At 43.6% G+C, this 18,157-nt stretch overlaps 1 protein-coding gene across 3 annotated transcripts in view; it reads left to right on the forward strand.

The window, feature by feature from the left end:
• The first annotated feature begins 15,309 nt into the window (after window positions 1-15,309).
• Window positions 15,310-18,157, forward strand: part of RPS6KA5 (ribosomal protein S6 kinase A5) — a 181,935-nt gene continuing 179,087 nt past the window's right edge. For 2 of the 3 annotated variants that reach the window (XM_019919047.3, XM_019919058.3), the window contains exon 1: window positions 15,311-15,572. In XM_019919047.3, the coding sequence (XP_019774606.1) occupies window positions 15,467-15,572 (106 nt within the window). In that variant the 5' untranslated portion in view covers window positions 15,311-15,466. Of the gene's footprint in view, window positions 15,573-18,157 lie in introns of all 3 variants that reach the window. The other variant, XM_073800118.1, reaches the window with a different exon arrangement.

An 18,157-nucleotide genomic window follows, 5' to 3' on the forward strand; every position in this document is an offset into this window, starting at 1 on the left:
ATTTTTATCATCTCAGTTTTATAGAGGCCGAAGTTCTGGCTCAATGATGTTAAATGGTTTCTGGTCCACTTCCCAGGCTCCAGGCAGGCCTCTGGCTAAAAACTGCCCCTTGTCACCAGTCCTCAGGGTTTCTGATCTCCGCCTCCCTCCTCACCCTCGTCAACACCTGTATTTAGTATTCATGAATTCTTCTGCTGTGCTATGGGTTCTGTCATCCAAAAGGAGGAAGATTTCTTTGAGCAAATGACTTGAGAGAAGAAAAGGGGAGAGACTAGCTGGCTTAGGATCTAAGACAGGCAGTGGGGTCGTGAATGTTAAGAGGAGTATGAAATGATCACCAGACCCATCTCCCAGAGCGTCTGGGGCTCAGAGAAGGCACACTGCCTGGGTTTGTCTTAACCGGACTTCTGTGATTGGCCAGGGGTCCTGCCACGGCTTTCACTTTCTGTTCCCCCCACAATCTCGTTTCAGGTTTTCTCTCCCAAGTGCAATGTCTAGAGGCAGCAAACTAGTCACCACAGCTCGTCTACAGCCACAGTTGAACTTGAATTATTTGCCGACATTTTACATCATTACCCAATGATTCCTATTACTTAATAATCTGAATTTTGATGTTTCTTGAAAAATCAGATGAGGCTAGGGTTGGCCAGCATTCCTGTGTGGCAGCAACTGGCCACAGCTGAGGAGTAACTGCCACTTTAAAGGAGGTGTGTGATCCCCGATCCGGTCTCCCCCTGGCTGCTTCACTTTATCGCTCTAGCCTACATTAACTATTTGAGTGGGAAACTTTCGAAGGAAAGAATACGATCCTAAGGCACTATAAGCACTTAAAAGCGGACAAATCTATCATGTCTGTTGAAATATAGGCCCAAGTTCCTCATCCTTTTCGATCAGACCTTAACCATGCAGTTGCTAGGATGCTGTGGTGAGCGCAGGGACCTTGGCTTTGGAATTCGAGAGTGGGTTTGAGTTCAGGCTCTGGCATTCATTGGCTCTGTGACATCAGGGAAGAAAAAGTCATGGTCTAGATGGGTGGTTTCCCCAGTGGGGTGCAACAAACCATAGAACAGCAGGAGGTTTGGGGCCCCACTCTCTGGAGTGCACACAGAGGTTTGTAGGTGGGAGGAGGCTGATCTTTCCAGCTGAATCCCAGAGAAGCTCAGGATGGGACACCACCACACGTGGCAGAGGATGTGAGACACAGGGCTGAAACCAGGCGGATTAATTGAAAGTCTGCATATGGAAACACTTAGTCCTTCCCATCTCACCCCTATCTCTAAAGAGAGGCCTCTATCACCCAGGAAAGGTACTGTCAGACTCCACTCTTTATTGATCTTTTTATTTGTCCACGACATGCGGCTTGCGTGTTGAACCCAGGCCCTCGGCAGTGAAAGTGCAGAGTCCTAACCACTGGACTGCCAGGGAACTCCCAGACTGCACTCTTTAAAAAAAAAAAAAAAAAAAAGGAATATCTACAGAGTGGGGAAATCAGCACAAGCTACTATTCAGGACTCCCAGGCACTTGAAGCCTTCCTACCAGTCGATAAGCCCAAGCACACAGAACTCCTCATTAGCTTCTTGGGCTTCATTTTAATTAAAGGTGGATGATGAGGAGTCTCTGGGCACTTCAAGAGAGACCAAAATAAATAGGGGAAAAAAAACCCACCCTGGAGGAAATAGTTATTTTGAGGAAGAGAACCCAAAGCAAAAGCAAACTAAATGAAAAAGCTCTAATTAATATACTCAGAAGGACTCATGAAGCGATTTCATCTGTAAAAGAAGAACAGGACGCTCTGACAAAGGACACACAAGATGAGCTCTCCTAAATTAAAAATATGCCAGTTAAAGTCATAAAAGAATCAATGGAAAGTTTGGCAGGTAAAATTACAGTACTCTCTCTGAAACTAGACCCTTTTTAGAAAGGTAAGAAATAAGATGTAGGAAATGAAGAGAAGTTCTAACATCCAATTAATAGTAGCTATATGGAGAGAGAGCAAAGAAGATTAAGGGAGAGGACAGTATCAAAGAAATGCCATGAGGGACTTCCCCCGTGGTCCAGTGGCTGGGTTTCTGCGCTCTCAATGCAGGGGGCCCGGGTTTGATCCCTGGCTAGGGAACTAGATCCCACATGCCACAACTAAGGGTTCTCATGCCGCCAACTAAAAAGATCCCACATGCCGCAACTAAAGGTCCCACGTGCCGCAACTAAGACCCGGCACAGCCAAATAAATAAATAAAAGAAATACCACAACAGTTTTCTAGCACTGAAGGTCACACAGCTCTAGACAGTAAGAGTCCACTGAGGGGTAAATACAGAGTTTGGAAAAAAGACCCACCTAGTCACATAATCTGATTTTAAATACCAAAGATAAAGAGAACAATTTTTAAAACTTGCAATTAAAAAGAAAGTCATCTATAAAGGAATGAAAATAATAACGAAAATAAAACAGACTTCTCGTCGGCAGCACTGAATGCTAGAAGGCAACAGTGTGGGGAATTCCCTGGCCATCCAGTTGTTAGGACTCCAAGCTTTCACTGCTAAGGGCCCCAATTCGATCCCTAGTCGGGGAACTAAGATCCTGCAAGCCATGTGGTGAGGAAAAAAAAAAAAGAAGGCAATAGTGTGATGCCTTCAGGAATCTGTAAGAAAATGATTTTCAACCTATAGTGTTGTCCTCAGCCAAACTATCATCCAAGTGTGCGTGTAGAATATCTTTTGGGACAAACAGGGCCCAGAAAATGACCTCTCACACACCATTTCTTAGGAAGGTACACGAAAATGCACTGCAGGAAAAGAAAGGTATCATCTAAGAAGTGGGGAGATGCGGATCTTGGAAAGCCTGGAATTGACCCAGGAAACCCATGAAGGAAAATCCCATCACATCTGCTATGCCGCAGGAGGATGTTGGGCCTCAGAGGGGAGGGCTTAAAAACTCAACAGAATGCCTGATTGGATGAAGAAGCTGGGGGGAAATGAGCCATGATAAAGAAAAATGTAACAAGATAAAAGAGAGGCAAATAGAAAATCCAAGGGAAAAAATTGTACCATAAAAGGAAGAGCAATCTTCATAAACATTTTGCTTCTTCAGAGAACAATATTTACTGAGTCACAACAATGTAAATGCTATTTAAGTGAGTTTCAGTTTTTAGGATCAGTCTGTGGGAGAGTTAATTATGATTAAGAGTAGATTGTAAATGTTCTTATTCTTAAAATTGTAAATGTCAGAAGTTGGGAGGTAGATATGGAAGAGAAGTGTAGGGCTGCTGCTACCTTCATCTTAGAAAGTGAACAGTCAACAGATACTGCCCTTATGACATATACACACTACTATGTATAAAATAGATAACTAATAAGGACCTACTGTGTAGCACAGGGAACTCTACTCAATACTCTGTAATGGCCTATATGGGAAAAGAATCTAAAAAAGAGTGGATATATGTATAACTGATTCACTTTGCTGTACACCTGAACCTAACACGACATTGTAAATCAACTATATTCCAATAAAAATTAAAAAGAAAAAGAGAGATACTACCCTTAGCTGATGGAACAAGAAATAAAGGTGTATCAGTGCAACACAGGTAACCTATAGAAAAACAAAGAAGTTTTGTAATTATATAAAGAGAAGGGGTCGGGGTACTGGTGAAATGACCTAAATCCTTATTTATCATGTAAGGAAAAAATAATGTATAAAACGAATCAATCAATAGTGATAGAAGCATATTATTTACAGATAGATAACCCCAGAAGAAATATCTAAAAAGCTAAAATTATTGTTTCTGAGGAACGAAACTGGGAGAAAAAGATGAGGTGCGACAGAGGTATTTTCACTGCTCCTGTCTACTGGGCCTCCCACCAGGCTGCCTTCCTACCCTGCCCATTCCTAACCTCCTCCTCTTCACCTCCAGCTTCCTGTCCCCAACTTGTCTATTTATCCCTTTAAAACCAATGTTTTGATTGTTGTTTAAAAAGTCAACTGGTGCAAAAGGCATAATCTGATTCAACACCTCCACAAACATCTAATCCCAAACTGGAGTCTTCCAGTCATCATACAAAGTGGTCCGTTTTCTCACAGATCATTTGGGGCTTCTGGAGATACGCTGAGCTCTGCAAATGCAAAAGGGTGAGGAGGGCGTGGGGATGCTGACGTTTATGATGAGGACTCTGATTCTGTATGTTTGGCAAGGAGAAAAATGTTGACTACTTGTACTGGTTTTTTATTACTGTGTAACAAATGACCACAAACTTCAGCAGCAGTTATGATCCCCCGGTTCTGTAGGTCAGAACTTGCCAGATCAAATGGGTTCCCTGCTTAGGGTCTCACAAGGCCGAAATCAAGGTGCAAGCCAGGCTGGGCTTCTATCTGGGGGCTCTGGCAAAGAATCTACTTCCTAGTTCATTCAGGCCATTGGCAGAATTCGGGTCCTTGCAGTTCTAGGGCTGAGGGCCTGGTTTTCTTGTTGGTTGTTGTCAAGGGGTTGCTATCAGCTCCTAGAGGCTGCACTCAGGGCCTCTTCCCGTGGCCCCCCTCCATCTCATAAGCCAGCATCAGTATACCTATTTGCATTGAAGCCTTGTCATGCTTTGAATCTTGTGATTTCTGCTACTAGCTAGAGAATACTCTCAGCATTTAAAGTGCTCATGTGGGGGCTTCCCTTGTGGTGCAGTGGTTGAGAGTCCGCCTGCCGATGCAGGGGACGCGGGTTCGTGCCCCGGTCCGGGAGGATCCCACATGCCGCGGAGCAGCTGGGTCCGTGAGCCATGGCCGCTGAGCCTGTGCGTCCGGAGCCTGTGCTCCACAATGGGAGAGGCCACAACAGTGAGAGGCCTGCGTGCCACACAAAATAAATAAATAAAATCAAGTGCTCGTGTGATTTGGTTAGGCCCCCCCTGATCATCTCCCAATGTTAAAGTCAACTAATTAGTAACCTTAACTGCATCTGTGAAATCCTTTTTTGCTATGTAACATACCATAATCATAGGAGTCACACCTGAGGACAAAGGTCATGGGGGCCATTTTACTGTTCTACCACACTACTCAGAAAGTGACTATTATTTTTATACATGGTATTTTTATGATAAAAATAACACAAAAGTACAAAGAGGAAGTTTTTAAAAAACATGCCCCAAATCTCACTTCCTAGAAACAGCCATCGACATTTGGAATATATTATCTCAATGGGTCCTTGTGCTCAGAAACAGAGCCGAAAGAAAGATCAATTTTATAGAAAAAGAAGCTGAAATGAAATTGAAGGAATTGCTGAACTTCAGCTAAATGTTTCTGTACCACAAACATTCTTGAAGTATCCGTTAAGAAAAACGAATATAGAAATCATCAAGAAGTTGGAATCATGCTTGCTTAAACAGCTGTAGTTCATGCATTCCATTTTTCAGAGTGATTATTTCTGCGTCATTACAGATGAGTAAATTTACATGCTTACAAGTTCTCCCACTGCCTTTTCCCCATCCCAATTTTTCTTAGGTATATAATTATTTTTACAGCGTAAGAGTTTGCAATGTTTACATTTTGCTCTTTAACTGTCAATCCCACAGCTGTTTACTCTTAACTCTGCATTTAAAACCTTGCAAAACTCATCTTCAGCAGTTTTTCTCAATACTCAAGTGTTCTCTTGATTTGTTTTGATTCATTTTTTGGTTGACTGAATTTAAGTATAAAGAACTTTTCTCAAGAATATGCAAACCCTTAGTTTTATTATGCTCAAGAATGACTGCCAATAGCCTTTATACTTAAAGGACAACTTGGCAGAAAATAAAATTCATGAGTCGTAATTTTATGCTCTTGACTTCTGTAGACTTGCTTCATTGTCATTTAATATTAGGTGTTGCTTTTGATTTTTTACCTGGTATGTTTTTTTTTCTCACATCTTTATTCGAGTATAATTGCTTTACAATGTTGTGTTAGTTTCTGCTGTACAACAAAGTGAATCAGCTATATGTATACCTATATCCCCATATCCCCTCCCTCTAGAGCCTCCCTCCCACCCTCCCTATCCCACCCCTCTAGGTGGTCACAAAGCACTGAGTTGATCTCCCTGTGCCAGGCAGCAGCTTCCCACTAGCCATCCATGTTACATTTGGTAGTGTATATATGTCAGTGCTATTCTCTCACTTCATTCCAGCTTCCCCTTCCCCCCTGCACCCCGTGTCCTCCAGTCTGTTCTCTACGTCTGTGTTTTTATTCCTGCCCTGCCACTAGATTCATCAGTACCGTTTTTTAGATTCCATATATATGCATTCGCATACGGTATTTGTTTTTCTCTTTCTGACTTACTTCACTCTGTATGAAAGACTCTAGGTCCATCCACCTCACTACAGATAACTCAATTTCGTTCCTTTTTACGGCTGAGTAATATTCCATTGTATATATGTGCCACATCTTCTTTATCCATTCATCTGTCGATGGACATTTAGGTTGCTTCCATGTCTTGGCTATTGTAAATAGTGCTGCAATGAACATTGTGGTACATGACTCTTTTTGAATTACGGTTTTCTCAGGGTATATGCCCTGTAGTGGGATTGCTGGGTCATGTGGTAGTTCTATTTTTAGTTTTTTAAGGAACCTCCATATTGTTCTCCACAGTGGCTGTATCAATTTATATTTCCACCAACAGTGCAAGAGGGTTCCCTCTTCTCCACATCCTCTCCAGCATTTATCGTTTCTAGATTTTTTGATGATGGCCATTCTGAACGGTGTGAGGTTATACCTCATTGTGGTTTTGATTTGCATTTCCCTAATGATTAGTGATGTTGAGCATTTTTTCTATCTGTTATGTTTTATCACTGATCACTTGGTACTGATTTTCCCTTGACACAGTGTGTGCTTTCTACCTGCTGACTCAAGTCTTCTTTTCAGTTAAGTTTCTTCTATTGCTCCATTTATCCTGGGCACTTCTTCAGGAATGCCAATTATTCATATATTGGATCTCCATTGTTTATTTTCTGTAACTATAAAATTTTTAAATAATTTAAAACGTTTCTTTGTCCTTTTTTGTATTGTTCCATTGTGTTTTTACTTGTGTTCGTTTTATTTTTGGTTGATTCTAAAATGGCTTTCCACTCTTTCCCTTCTTGAGTTCTGCCGCTCAGTTTTATCCTCTTTTGTTGCTATGTAATTCCTTATTTGTACCCCTGAACCTCCTTTTTGAGATTTCTAAAAAAACTTTTATAATTTCTCCAATGAGATGGAGAATTACTTGCTAAAGAATAGCATGGGAAGGGGTGGAAGAAGGGCACAGAGGCACTTGGTAGCTTTACTTTAGTGTGATTCCAAATCTGTTAATTTCCTCTCCATAAAGAATGTCTCTTAGATACTCAGGTTTGGGTGCTGAAGAGCTTCCTGAGGGCCTCAGCAGGGCCCTCTCAGTCTAGGCTCTCTGGGCAATAATCTAGCCATTTTCTCTCCATCCCCCTCACCCTCTCTTCTCCAGGAGACTTCTTTGGTTTGGAGGCCAGGTCACATACAATAGAAATAAATAAACATCAACCTGCTTTCTCCTTAATGTTGACCTTCCTGCTATCATCCTGTTTGTTTTTTGTTGTAAGAACACTACCTGTTTCTCCTCTGGGGTCCTTGGATCTTATTATTCAAATCTAAATTTCAGTCATTTGGGTACCACTTCTCAACTTTTGCCTCATCTGCATATCCTCTCTGGTATAACCAACATTCTTCTTTGAATCAATTCCCAATTTTTACTTATTTAAAATGGAGGCATATCACTATTATAAATGAAAAGCCAGTATCACTTGCCATAAATAGGAAGTAACTATTAAAATAAATACAATGAAAACACAACAAAGATAGTAAGTTCTAGCTAGATGCAGTTGTCTGAGGTCTATATTTTTCTGGTTAGAAAGAGAGTTTAGTACAAATTAGAAATAAGTTAAAGGCCATTGGTACCAAACCAAGACTTTTTCTTGATGTAATCACAAATGAAAGCAAGCTCTAAATGAATCACTTTTTCATTATGCTAGTTGATATAATTAAATGACTCTCCATGTACCACCTAAATTTATCTCCTGTTCCCCCAGTAATATAAGATCCCCCTTGCCTTTGGGAAACCCCACTCCAATCCCAGGATCAATGATTCGGTCCCTTGGGAGTATGATACCAACATCTAAGAAAGCATGTTTCCGGCTCAAGCCTGGAGGCAGTGTATGTTGGCTCTCAGCATTTCACCAATTTCAGCGCATATTTTTACAGTATTTGGCAGGCATACTTCACGGTTTGTGGTTTGAGGTTTTGAGAGTTTCCTTGTTTCATTAAAAATGGGGCTTTTTCTGTGTTTTTGCTTTGTTTTGCTTTTTGTAGCTTCCGGAAGATTTGGAGGGGGCGGTATGAGTGAGAAGGAAGGGAGTAAAAATGCCTTTGCTATCTTTACCTGGATATATTTGCGATGTGCATGCCTCTACAGTCTCCCCCCGCTGTGCACTGGTCGGCACAGGTCCACATAGCCAGATCTCAGACCGGATCCTCAGATCCAGTCAGGTGCTTCATATCTGCCACATCTGGAGGGTTTCTAAGCTTTGTAGGTTCAATATGGGATACCAGAAAGTAGAGTGAGAAAACTGTCTACATGCTGCTCCCCCTCACAGAATTTCCTTCCCAATTGTGAACTCAAGGTGTGTGTGTGTGTGCCTTCCCAACATCCTTCTTGAGAACAGTGGCAACACATCCACTTCAGCCATGGATGGCTGCCTTCTGAGAGTATGAACTTCACACTCTGTGACTCTGTTGGTCTCTGCAGCTACAGAGAGTCCCTTAAAGTTCCTGGATCTATACCACACATGAAGGTTCTGACAGGGTCAAAAACAGAATCAAGATGTTGGTAATGTCATTTTGGATTTTTTGAAAGAAGTTCTTTCTTCTCTGAGTATACATCTGAGTGTTTTGATAGAGCCCATTAAAAGGGAGTGTGAGGTGGTGAGCCTCTGGAGTCTCCCAATTCTCACAAATCCAAAGGTGAGGAGATCCCAGCTCACGGTGCGCGGATAATGGGGTCATTAAGTCCTGAGGGCTCACACCGAGCAAGGCCCTCCGCCTGCCACTTTGCTCCAGACCCCCACGCTAAGGATAAGACCACGTAGCAAGGTGCCATGCCATGGACACAGGCCCACAAGATAATGGGGTGAGCAGGGACCCCCATTCTAGCACCAGGTACAAGCAAGCCTGGTGAAAGGCCGTTCCTAAGGGGAACAAACCTATTTTCAAGCTTTTTCCTCTATTACTCTTCCCAGCCTTAGCAGAAACCTGGCTTTCTCCTGGATACCTTCCCCTTCCCAGCCCTGTCATGGACAGGCCCACCCTCCCTACTTGCACATCTCTCAGGGCAGGAGGGAGCAGGGATGTTTCCCTCGATTCCAGCAGCTACCTACAGAGCCCTGTCCACTATCTCACTCCTCTTCAGCAGGTGCCTCCTTTGACTCCAAGCCATCCTCTAGTGTCGCTGCCGAATCAGTTAAGCCCCGCCCACCCATCTGATTTGGCATTTTCAGCTGATTTATAATTTTCCTTCCTACCTTCCTACCTTATCCAGCATCATCACTACTTTTGAAAAGTTGCCGTTGTTTCAAAACTCCAACTTGCTCTTACTTACCATCCTCTACTTTAATGCTTGTACGTTAGATGCACACTGCAAAAGTGGTTCTACGTTATAATCACCTGGGGAGTTACAAAAAAAAAAAAAAACAACCTGAAGTCGAGGCTCTGCCTCAGACCAATTAATTCATACTTTTCAGAGATGGAAATATTTATTTTTTACGTATCCCAGGTGATTCTAATGTGCAGCCAAGGTTGAGAAGTGGTTTCTACTCATCTATGTGAGCTCCAGCTTCTGGACTCCACCCTGTTCCCCCAGGCTAGCAGTTTATTGCTGGCTTCACTGCCCTCTCACCCTGCTTGGGCCCCAGGGTCACTGATTTCAACCAGGTTGTTGCCCAACTGCCAACCTCCAAACCTGAGGGGGAGTGTAAATTGTTAGAGAAAAGACATTTAACTCTCCTGATTCAGGCTTTCAGACACTACCTGCGCCCCCAGTGCTAGTCAGCAATCATCTAAGCTGGCTCACAATACACAATATTTATTTTCCACAGTGACTGTTCCAAACTGTTTCCACTATCCTCAGACCCCAAATCCACCTCATCCCAGCTCCTTTGTCCCTCAGCACAGAGCTTGAATCTCTGAAGTAAGCTCTTTGCCACATGTGTGCACAACTGTGTGGTTTTTAACTATCTACAAGTGGTATCAGCTCATAGGGCCTATTCCTGCTTTACTGAGATATACCCACAATTAGCTAGTCTTTTTATACCTACTCTTTAAGTGTAGGTTTCCTACTTTCTCTCATTCACTTTTCATTCATTCAACAAACATTTACTGAAAGCCCATTCTGGGCTAGAGCCAATGCTAGATGCCAGGGATACTGAGATGAGATAACCAACATACCCTCAAGTCTATAAGCTGGTCCATGCCTGCCACCAGCCCCTCTTCCCACTCTCCTGCCACAGTGAAGGACTTGGGGCCTCTTCCCATCAAAGGCAAACCTCACAGAGAGCTCAGGCTCCCAGCCCTGCCCACTTTTTCAGAGACTGTCTTCATTGGTTCTCCAACCTCTCCCCCATCACCATCCCATCACCATCCAAACAAGTTCCAGTACTCCTCATCTTAAAAAACAACTGAATAGAAAATTACCATTAGAATACCACAGTCATAACTATTGTAGGCAAGACCCACCAAATGATGCTAAAACCAGTGGGCGGAAGTTTAAAGAGAAACTGAATATTTGCAGAGTCTAAAAGTATCTCACACACCCTCCCAATATTTATTAATTACAGTGGGAAAATAATTTTAGAGAAACCTGGCAAACACCGCCTTAACCAAGTGTTCAAGGTTGACATCCCAAGTAATAAGCATATAAACTTCTTGTACCCGATACGATGAATTGACAGAGCATGTTACCTCTATGGTACTCTTGCCCCAAAATGTGTAACCTCAATTTAATCATAAACAAAACATCAGACGAACCCAAAGCAATGGGTATTCTACAAAAATACTTGACCAGTACTTTTCAAAAGAGTTAAGGTCATGAAAAGCAAGGAAAGACTAAGGAACTGCTACAAATTGGAGAAGACTGAAGAGCCACGGCCACTAAATGTAATGCAGGAAAATGGACTGGATTCTGGCACATAGAAATTGGAATCTCACATAACCTTCATGGGTCACGGTATACTCTTCTTTTCATTCTTTTTCAACCATTTAAAAATACAGAGACCATTTTTATGAAACAAGTGGCGAAATCTGTAGTCTGTCGTTTATTTAAGAATATTGTACTGATGCTAATTTCTCAGTTTTGATGATTGAACTTGGTATGTAACACATTAACCTCAGGAAAAGCTGGGTGGAGGGTGTGTGGAAACTCTATACTGTTTTTGCAACTTATCTGCAATTTAAAAATTATCTGAAAGTAAAAAGTAGAAAAAAAAAACCAACACCTCCCTGGATCCCTTCAGCTAAGGCATTTCTTTATTTTCATTCAGAGGCTAACTCCTTGAAAAACATGTTCATGTTCACTGTTTCTACTCCTTCACCTCTCATTTGCTCTACCAAAATTGCCTAGGAAATCGTCACCAGTGGCACCCAAGTTGGCAAATGTATGGGAACTTTCCCAGATTTCATCTCATGTGACCTCTCAGGGCATGTAACCCAGCTGACCACTCCCTCCTTCTTGAAACACTTTGGCTTCCAAGATACAAAACTCTCTGGGTTTTCCTCCTGCGCTTCCAGCTCCCCCTTCTCATTCCAGCATCTCAATGTTGAAATTCCTAGAGTGCAGTCCTGGGCTCCTCTTCTCTTCCTTCTGCACATTCTCTCCCCTGGTAATCTTATTCATAACTCCGGCCTCAAATACTGTATGTGCCGGTGGTTCCTAAATTTATATCTCTACCCTAGACCTCCCTGCAGAGTTCCAGACTCATATAACCACATAGCTACTTAATATTGGCATTGAATGTCTCAAAATTAAACTCTTGATATTCTCTCTATGTGCTCTTCCTTTAATTCAGCCCCTCATTACACAGTACCACCTTCCTCTTTCCTCCACACAGTTGTACCTGCTAGAAACTTTGGTGTTGTTCCAGACACCCCTTTTATCCTCGCCCATGACATCAATCCTTCATGAAGTCCAAAATATATATCTAGACACCATCCTTTTCTTTTCCATATCTACAATGCCTGCTATCATCTTTTGCCCAAACTGCTGTGATAACCTCCTAACTGGTCTCCCTGTATCCTTTCTTGCTCCCTCCAGCCCAGTCTCCAAACACTAAGTACAGTACCTTTTGAAAATAGTACCCCAATTCTATCATTCTCCCATCTCAATTCCTTCCATTGCTTCTGACTTCACACAGGAAAAACTCCCTAGTTACTAACAGGCTTATCACAAACTGCACGATTGGGTCTCTGTCTGCCTCCCTCACCTCATCTCTTGCTTACTGTGTTATGGCCCCATTTGCTTTCTCTCTCAGTCCCTAACATACAATAGGCTCTTTGCCTGTCTCAGGACTTTGCATCTGCATCTTCCTAGAATTTTCTCGCCCCAGCAATTCACTTGTGAAATTGTCAGGGGAGACTGGATTCTGCTTTGGTAGCAAACAACCCCAACATGTTTGTAGCTTATGCCTATAAAGATTTACTTATTGCTCACATCTCAGTCTGAAGGAGGTCAGGGTGGCTCTTCTTCAAGTGGAGATGCAGGGTTTCAGGGTGCATCTAAAATTGTGGCATGCCCACATTCAACATGTGGCCTTTGTAGGTGCTGTGGAAAGAGAAGAGAGCGTGAGTGATATGCGTGCGGCCAGGCCTGGAAATGGCACACATTGCATGTGCCCACACCCCGTTGGCCAGATCACAGTCACATGACCCTGGCCTAACTGCAAAGGAAAAAATAATGTACTTTTCCTGTGTGTCCAGGAAGAGGAAATGAGATTGGTGAGCGTCAGGCCAATCTCTGCCACATCCTGGTTAAAATCTACTCATGTTTAAAGAATTACCTTAAATAAGACTTCCTTATAAAGGCCCTCAAGCTCCTCTAACCTAAATTAGGCCCCCCTGATATATTCTATTGCAGCACCCTATAATTTTCCTTTACAACATGATCACAATGGAAAGTTTACATTCTTTTATGTGATTATTTAATACTGATTTCCATTTCAAGACTGTATGCGCTACAAGAGCAAGGATTGCATCTGTTTTGCTCCCCTGCGTCTCTAGTATCCATCATAGTACTTGGTTCATAACTGGCATAAAAGTTGTTGAGTGAACAAATGAACATTGCACACAGTCATTTCCTGGCTCCAAACAGCACACTACTTGTGGAGGAGAAAGACAAGTAGGCAGTCATGGTTTAGTGGGATGAATATTCCAGGCAGGTAAGCCCAGGGAGCTGAAGCAGCCTGAAGCAGCTGCTGAGGCTTCTCTGCTTTCTTTTCCATGGCAGTCTAACCCAGGAGTCTGCAAACTATGGCCTGCAGGCCAAATCTGTTTTCCTGCCTGTTTTTTTAATGGCCCAAGAGCTAAGAATCATTTTTATACTTTTAAATGTTTGAAAAGAATTAAAAGAATGTATCATCACGCGAAACCTGTGTTAAATTTAATTACAATGTCCATAAATAAAGTTTTATTGGAACACAGCCGTATCGGTTAGTTTACTTATTGTTTAGGGCTACTTTCACACTACAATAGCAGAGGTGAATAGCTGTGAAAGAGACCACATGGCCTGCAAAGCCTAAAATAACTATTTACTATTTGGCTCTTTGAAAAACAGTTTGCTGACCTCCTGATCTAATCCCTGCTTGGTTTAAAAGTTCACTTCTATGTGAATTATATCCAAGTGTCCATCTTTAATCCCCTCCTTTTCCCATTCTCATGGGAAGCTCCCATAAGTTCTATCCTTGCAAAAGTATTCTTGCTGTGCCATCTTTCCCCTCTTCCCTTCAGTCCATCTTCTCACTATAACCGAAGCTAACTTCCAAGAGAACAGCTTTGATATCGTAGCTATTCTTTGAGGCTCCCCATCCTGTACTAAATAAAATCTGCACTGCTTAGCATTGTGGTCAGGTTCTTCATTATCTTATGGAATCTTACCTTTTTAGCTGTGTCTCTTATGTCATACTTCCATCCAGCCTTATCAATCACTTAACCTACCCTTGCCTTCTCCACTTCCAGGCCTAGCTCAGTTACTATCTCTGTATCTGCTGCTGGTATTTCTATCTCACCCATCCTTTTAAGCTGGTTATCTCAAATGCCTCCTTGCCCTAAAAGCCTTCCCCAGCTCCTCTACCGAGAATAATTATTGCCATCTGTACAGTTCTCTTAACAGTTTGTACGACTGTATTATTTCGAATTCTGCTTTACAGTTTCCTATGTATTTCACAGATCGTCTGTTTCTCGTGTTCTATTGAAAGTTGCTTAGGGGCAGGGATTGTATTCTATTTTATTAATCACTGTAGCCTTTTGGTGCCTAGGATGCGTCTTGTCCAAAATGGAAATGTTTATCCTTTGCAAAAGTCCTCATGGTGAGCCGGAATTTTTGAAACGTCTAAGAACTACCCGTACTTAAGCACGAACTCCACTTAACTTTGTTTAGGACTCACTAGGGCGAGTAACACCTTTTTAAGACACGCTGCCGTCCAGCTGGTCACACACCTGTGGATCGCTGCCAGGGACCATCAGGTACGTCTGCAAACACGTGCGTGAGAAGTGCTTTCTTCTAAGCTCCTCCTCTGTCCACGGTGACTGGCGGACCAAACGTTCCAATCAGCTCTCACCGCCTCTTTCGGCAATAGCCAATCACAGATCCCGAGCGTCTCCTGACTACTAGACACTGTTTACTAACAGATCGAAGCTGGGGAATGAGGGGTGTGACCGTTCTGGGAATGTCTGGGACGGGAACGTTCTGACTGCGCGTGCGCACCAGCGGAGACGGGCGGGGCAGAACTCCGGTCTCACCAATCGGAGCGGTCGCGCTCCTCCCTCTCCTGCCACTCCGCCAAGCAACAACAATTCGAGGAGAGGGGCGGGGCGGTTCGTGACGCGTCAGAGACGACTGTCCAATGGGAGCCGGCGCTGACAGATGCGCGCGCCCTCTGCCCAATAAGCGATGGCAGCTCGAATGGCTGTGGCTACCTTGCTGGCTGTGGGCGGAGCAGCTTGACGGAGGAGGCGGTGAAGCAGAGGGCGGTTTGGTTGCGCGGTACTAGCGGTGCCCGCCGAAGGGGGAGGAGGCGGAGGAGCTAGCCGTGCGGCCAGAGCGGGAAAGCTACTCGTCTCGGCGTCCGAGTTCTGGAGCCGCCGCACCTCGGCTCCTGGGGCTGCAGCGGGAGCTGTGAGGGCCCGGGCGTCCGCTGTCTCCCGGGTCCCCTCGGAGGACCCCGCGGGATCGGGAAAGGGAGAAGATGGAGGAGGAGGGCGGCAGCGGCGGTGGCGGCGCCACAGACACCAGCAGGGACGGCGGCGCCGGGGGAGAGCAGCTCCTCACTGTCAAGCACGAGCTGCGGACGGGTGAGCGACCCCGCCCTCTGCCGGCCGGACTGGGCGTGGGGGCGCGCCCTGAGGGCACGCAGGGGTCTGCTCGGGCTGGGGTCACGGGGCCGTGCCGAGGGCGCGGGGGGCGGGCCCTGGGCGGGGCCTCCCGGACGGGGCGGGAGCCCGGGGGTCCCGGGAGGTGGGGGCGCGCCCGAGGGGAGCTGGCGGAAAGTTTTCCCCAGCCCGGGAATGAGCGGCGGGCGCGGGGCGTTAGGGCCCGCGGAGCAGCCCACAGCTGCCTGTTGGCACTGACTCTGAGGATGTCTTCGCGCCCCCTTCCCGCACAGGTGCCACATCTGTCACTGCATCCTGTCTAGGGTGAAAGGTGCGCCTTCCTCAGTGTAGGGTGAACGACGCTTAGTTTTGGAGCATGACTCACTTCTCCGCTGCTCTGCTTCCGTAGAGGGGTCCCTAAGGTGCTGCGGTCCTGTGCAAGATGAAAGGGTGGCTTTCCCCCGGCCTTTTCAGCAGTCCAGTCTCTAGTGATATAAAGAGGGATCGCGGGCTCAGGGACTGAGTGCCTTTATTTGCAATCATCATGAAATACTATACTTGGCCTTAAATTTCTTTCAAAGGTCTCTTGAGAAGAAGGCTCAGTAAATTTGAAGCTGTAGGTAAAAGCGGCTAACTATACAGCTTAAGCGCTCACGTTCTGATGTTTGCGATCACTAGAGTCGTCCCAGGCTTTATACTTGTTACGTTATTCGTTATGGGTTGTTCATTTTGGAAAATGCTTATTCGGACTAATCAGTATAGGTTGGGTTTATATATGTGGAGCCCAGTCTCCTATTAGAGATCCTTTTGCACTTCTGAACAGATAATACATTTTAATGAATTGTTCATTATTACTATTAAATGTTCTTGTGTTTATTAAGGCTTTTGATTCAGCTTCTTTGGCATATTGGGATATTCTTTTATTGTGGAGACACAGAGCTTAAATAGCAGGTTTCAAGTGCGTGCCTTGAAACAACCACCTTGTTAACTGTTTGGAACAGATTGCAAAGTTAGATCTGTCACCTGTTCTTTTATTTTTTTGTTATTGCTGGTTAGCGTTACACTGAGTGCCAGTGTGGTGACTTAATTTAAGAGGGATGTCAAATGCATGCTTACTTATTTCAACATTTTTAAACATTGGCTTAAAATCTTTTTTTTTTGGTCATTGTGAATTTGTTATATATCTTGAGCCAGTTACTCCATAATTTTTTGGAGTTCCTAATGTAACCTGTGTATGTTTGGCTGGTTTGATTTTTCTCTCTCAATTTAATAGACAACTGATGTTTTCAAAGGGTTATTCAATGATTTATTCAGTAAACATTTATTCAGTATTAATATCTGATTTTTGCCGGGCTCAGTGTCAGGTGTTTTCTGGTGTGGAAATTTTGAATTTCTTTTTCTTTTCTTACATAACGATTCACTGATTTATGTATGTAGACTCGTTCTGTACAGCAAAAGCTACTTGAAATCATATGCTCGTCAGCAGTTGACAGTGGTGCAGCAAGCAGATTTTTGCTAAATGACCAAGGAGCAACCTACTTTATTAGTAGTCAACCAACTGCTCAGTTTCTGGATTTTGCAAACAATACTAGTTTTTCAAAATTTTTTTACAATGCTAGTTTTGTAGAAAACAATGAGAACTGCTTTATTTCCCCTTCTCTACTCTGTGAATCATCAGCTTCAAGCTTGCATTTTAGAAATTTTTCTGATGGATGGTGAGATTATACTGAATTCATTAGTACTGTTAACTGTCAAAGGAAATGAACAGTCACTTTGATTTATTGCTGAACGCTGGAACAACTGACCGGATATAGTGGTCAAAAACACTGTTAAAATATAGCTTGAAAGATTCTCTCATCTTCAGCCAACTGGGCCCCTGTCAGCACATGATGCTATAATAGGCACCAAAGTAATTTGATCTGATGTGGTCCCTTGCTTCTCAAAATGTGGACAAGCATATAGTCATATCAAGTCAGCAGCTGGCGATTGCCCGTTTGTGCTCAACATTGTATTGTCTGCTGTAGGATGAGTGAAGAGGCAACAAGTTACATATAAGAACATGGAAAGTGTTCCAATAGTGTAGACCAAGTAGCATGGCATCCCTGGACATGAAATTGGAAGACCTGGTTCCAAATCCCAGCTCTGCCAGTTACTAGCTATGTAGACTTGGGCAAGTCAATTCAACTCTTTCACACTCACTTCTCTCATCTACCGAGTGTGAAAATTGAATGAGACTGTTGGTTTGGTTGGCACAGATTAGGCGCTCAGGAGATGTTGGTTGCATGCAAATCTGAAGATCACAAGAGTAAAGGATTGATTAGATCAGTTAAACATTTCTTGACACTTTCTGTTTTCTAGGCTAAATGGTACTGATGATACAAAAAAATGAGAAAATTTCTTGCCCTCTGATGGTAGGGGAGGAGGCCATGTAAACCAGTAATTAGGATATATTGTCATAATGTAATAATAGAAGGATATACAGAGTATAAAGTTAGCAAAGAAGAGGTTTAGGACTTCTAGGTTTCAAATCTAACTCTGTTGAACCACAGCAACAAAAAAGAGGGGGT

The sequence above is a fragment of the Tursiops truncatus genome, chromosome 2 (assembly GCF_011762595.2).
Source record: "Tursiops truncatus isolate mTurTru1 chromosome 2, mTurTru1.mat.Y, whole genome shotgun sequence".
In the NCBI taxonomy this organism is placed as follows: Eukaryota; Metazoa; Chordata; class Mammalia; order Artiodactyla; family Delphinidae; genus Tursiops; species Tursiops truncatus.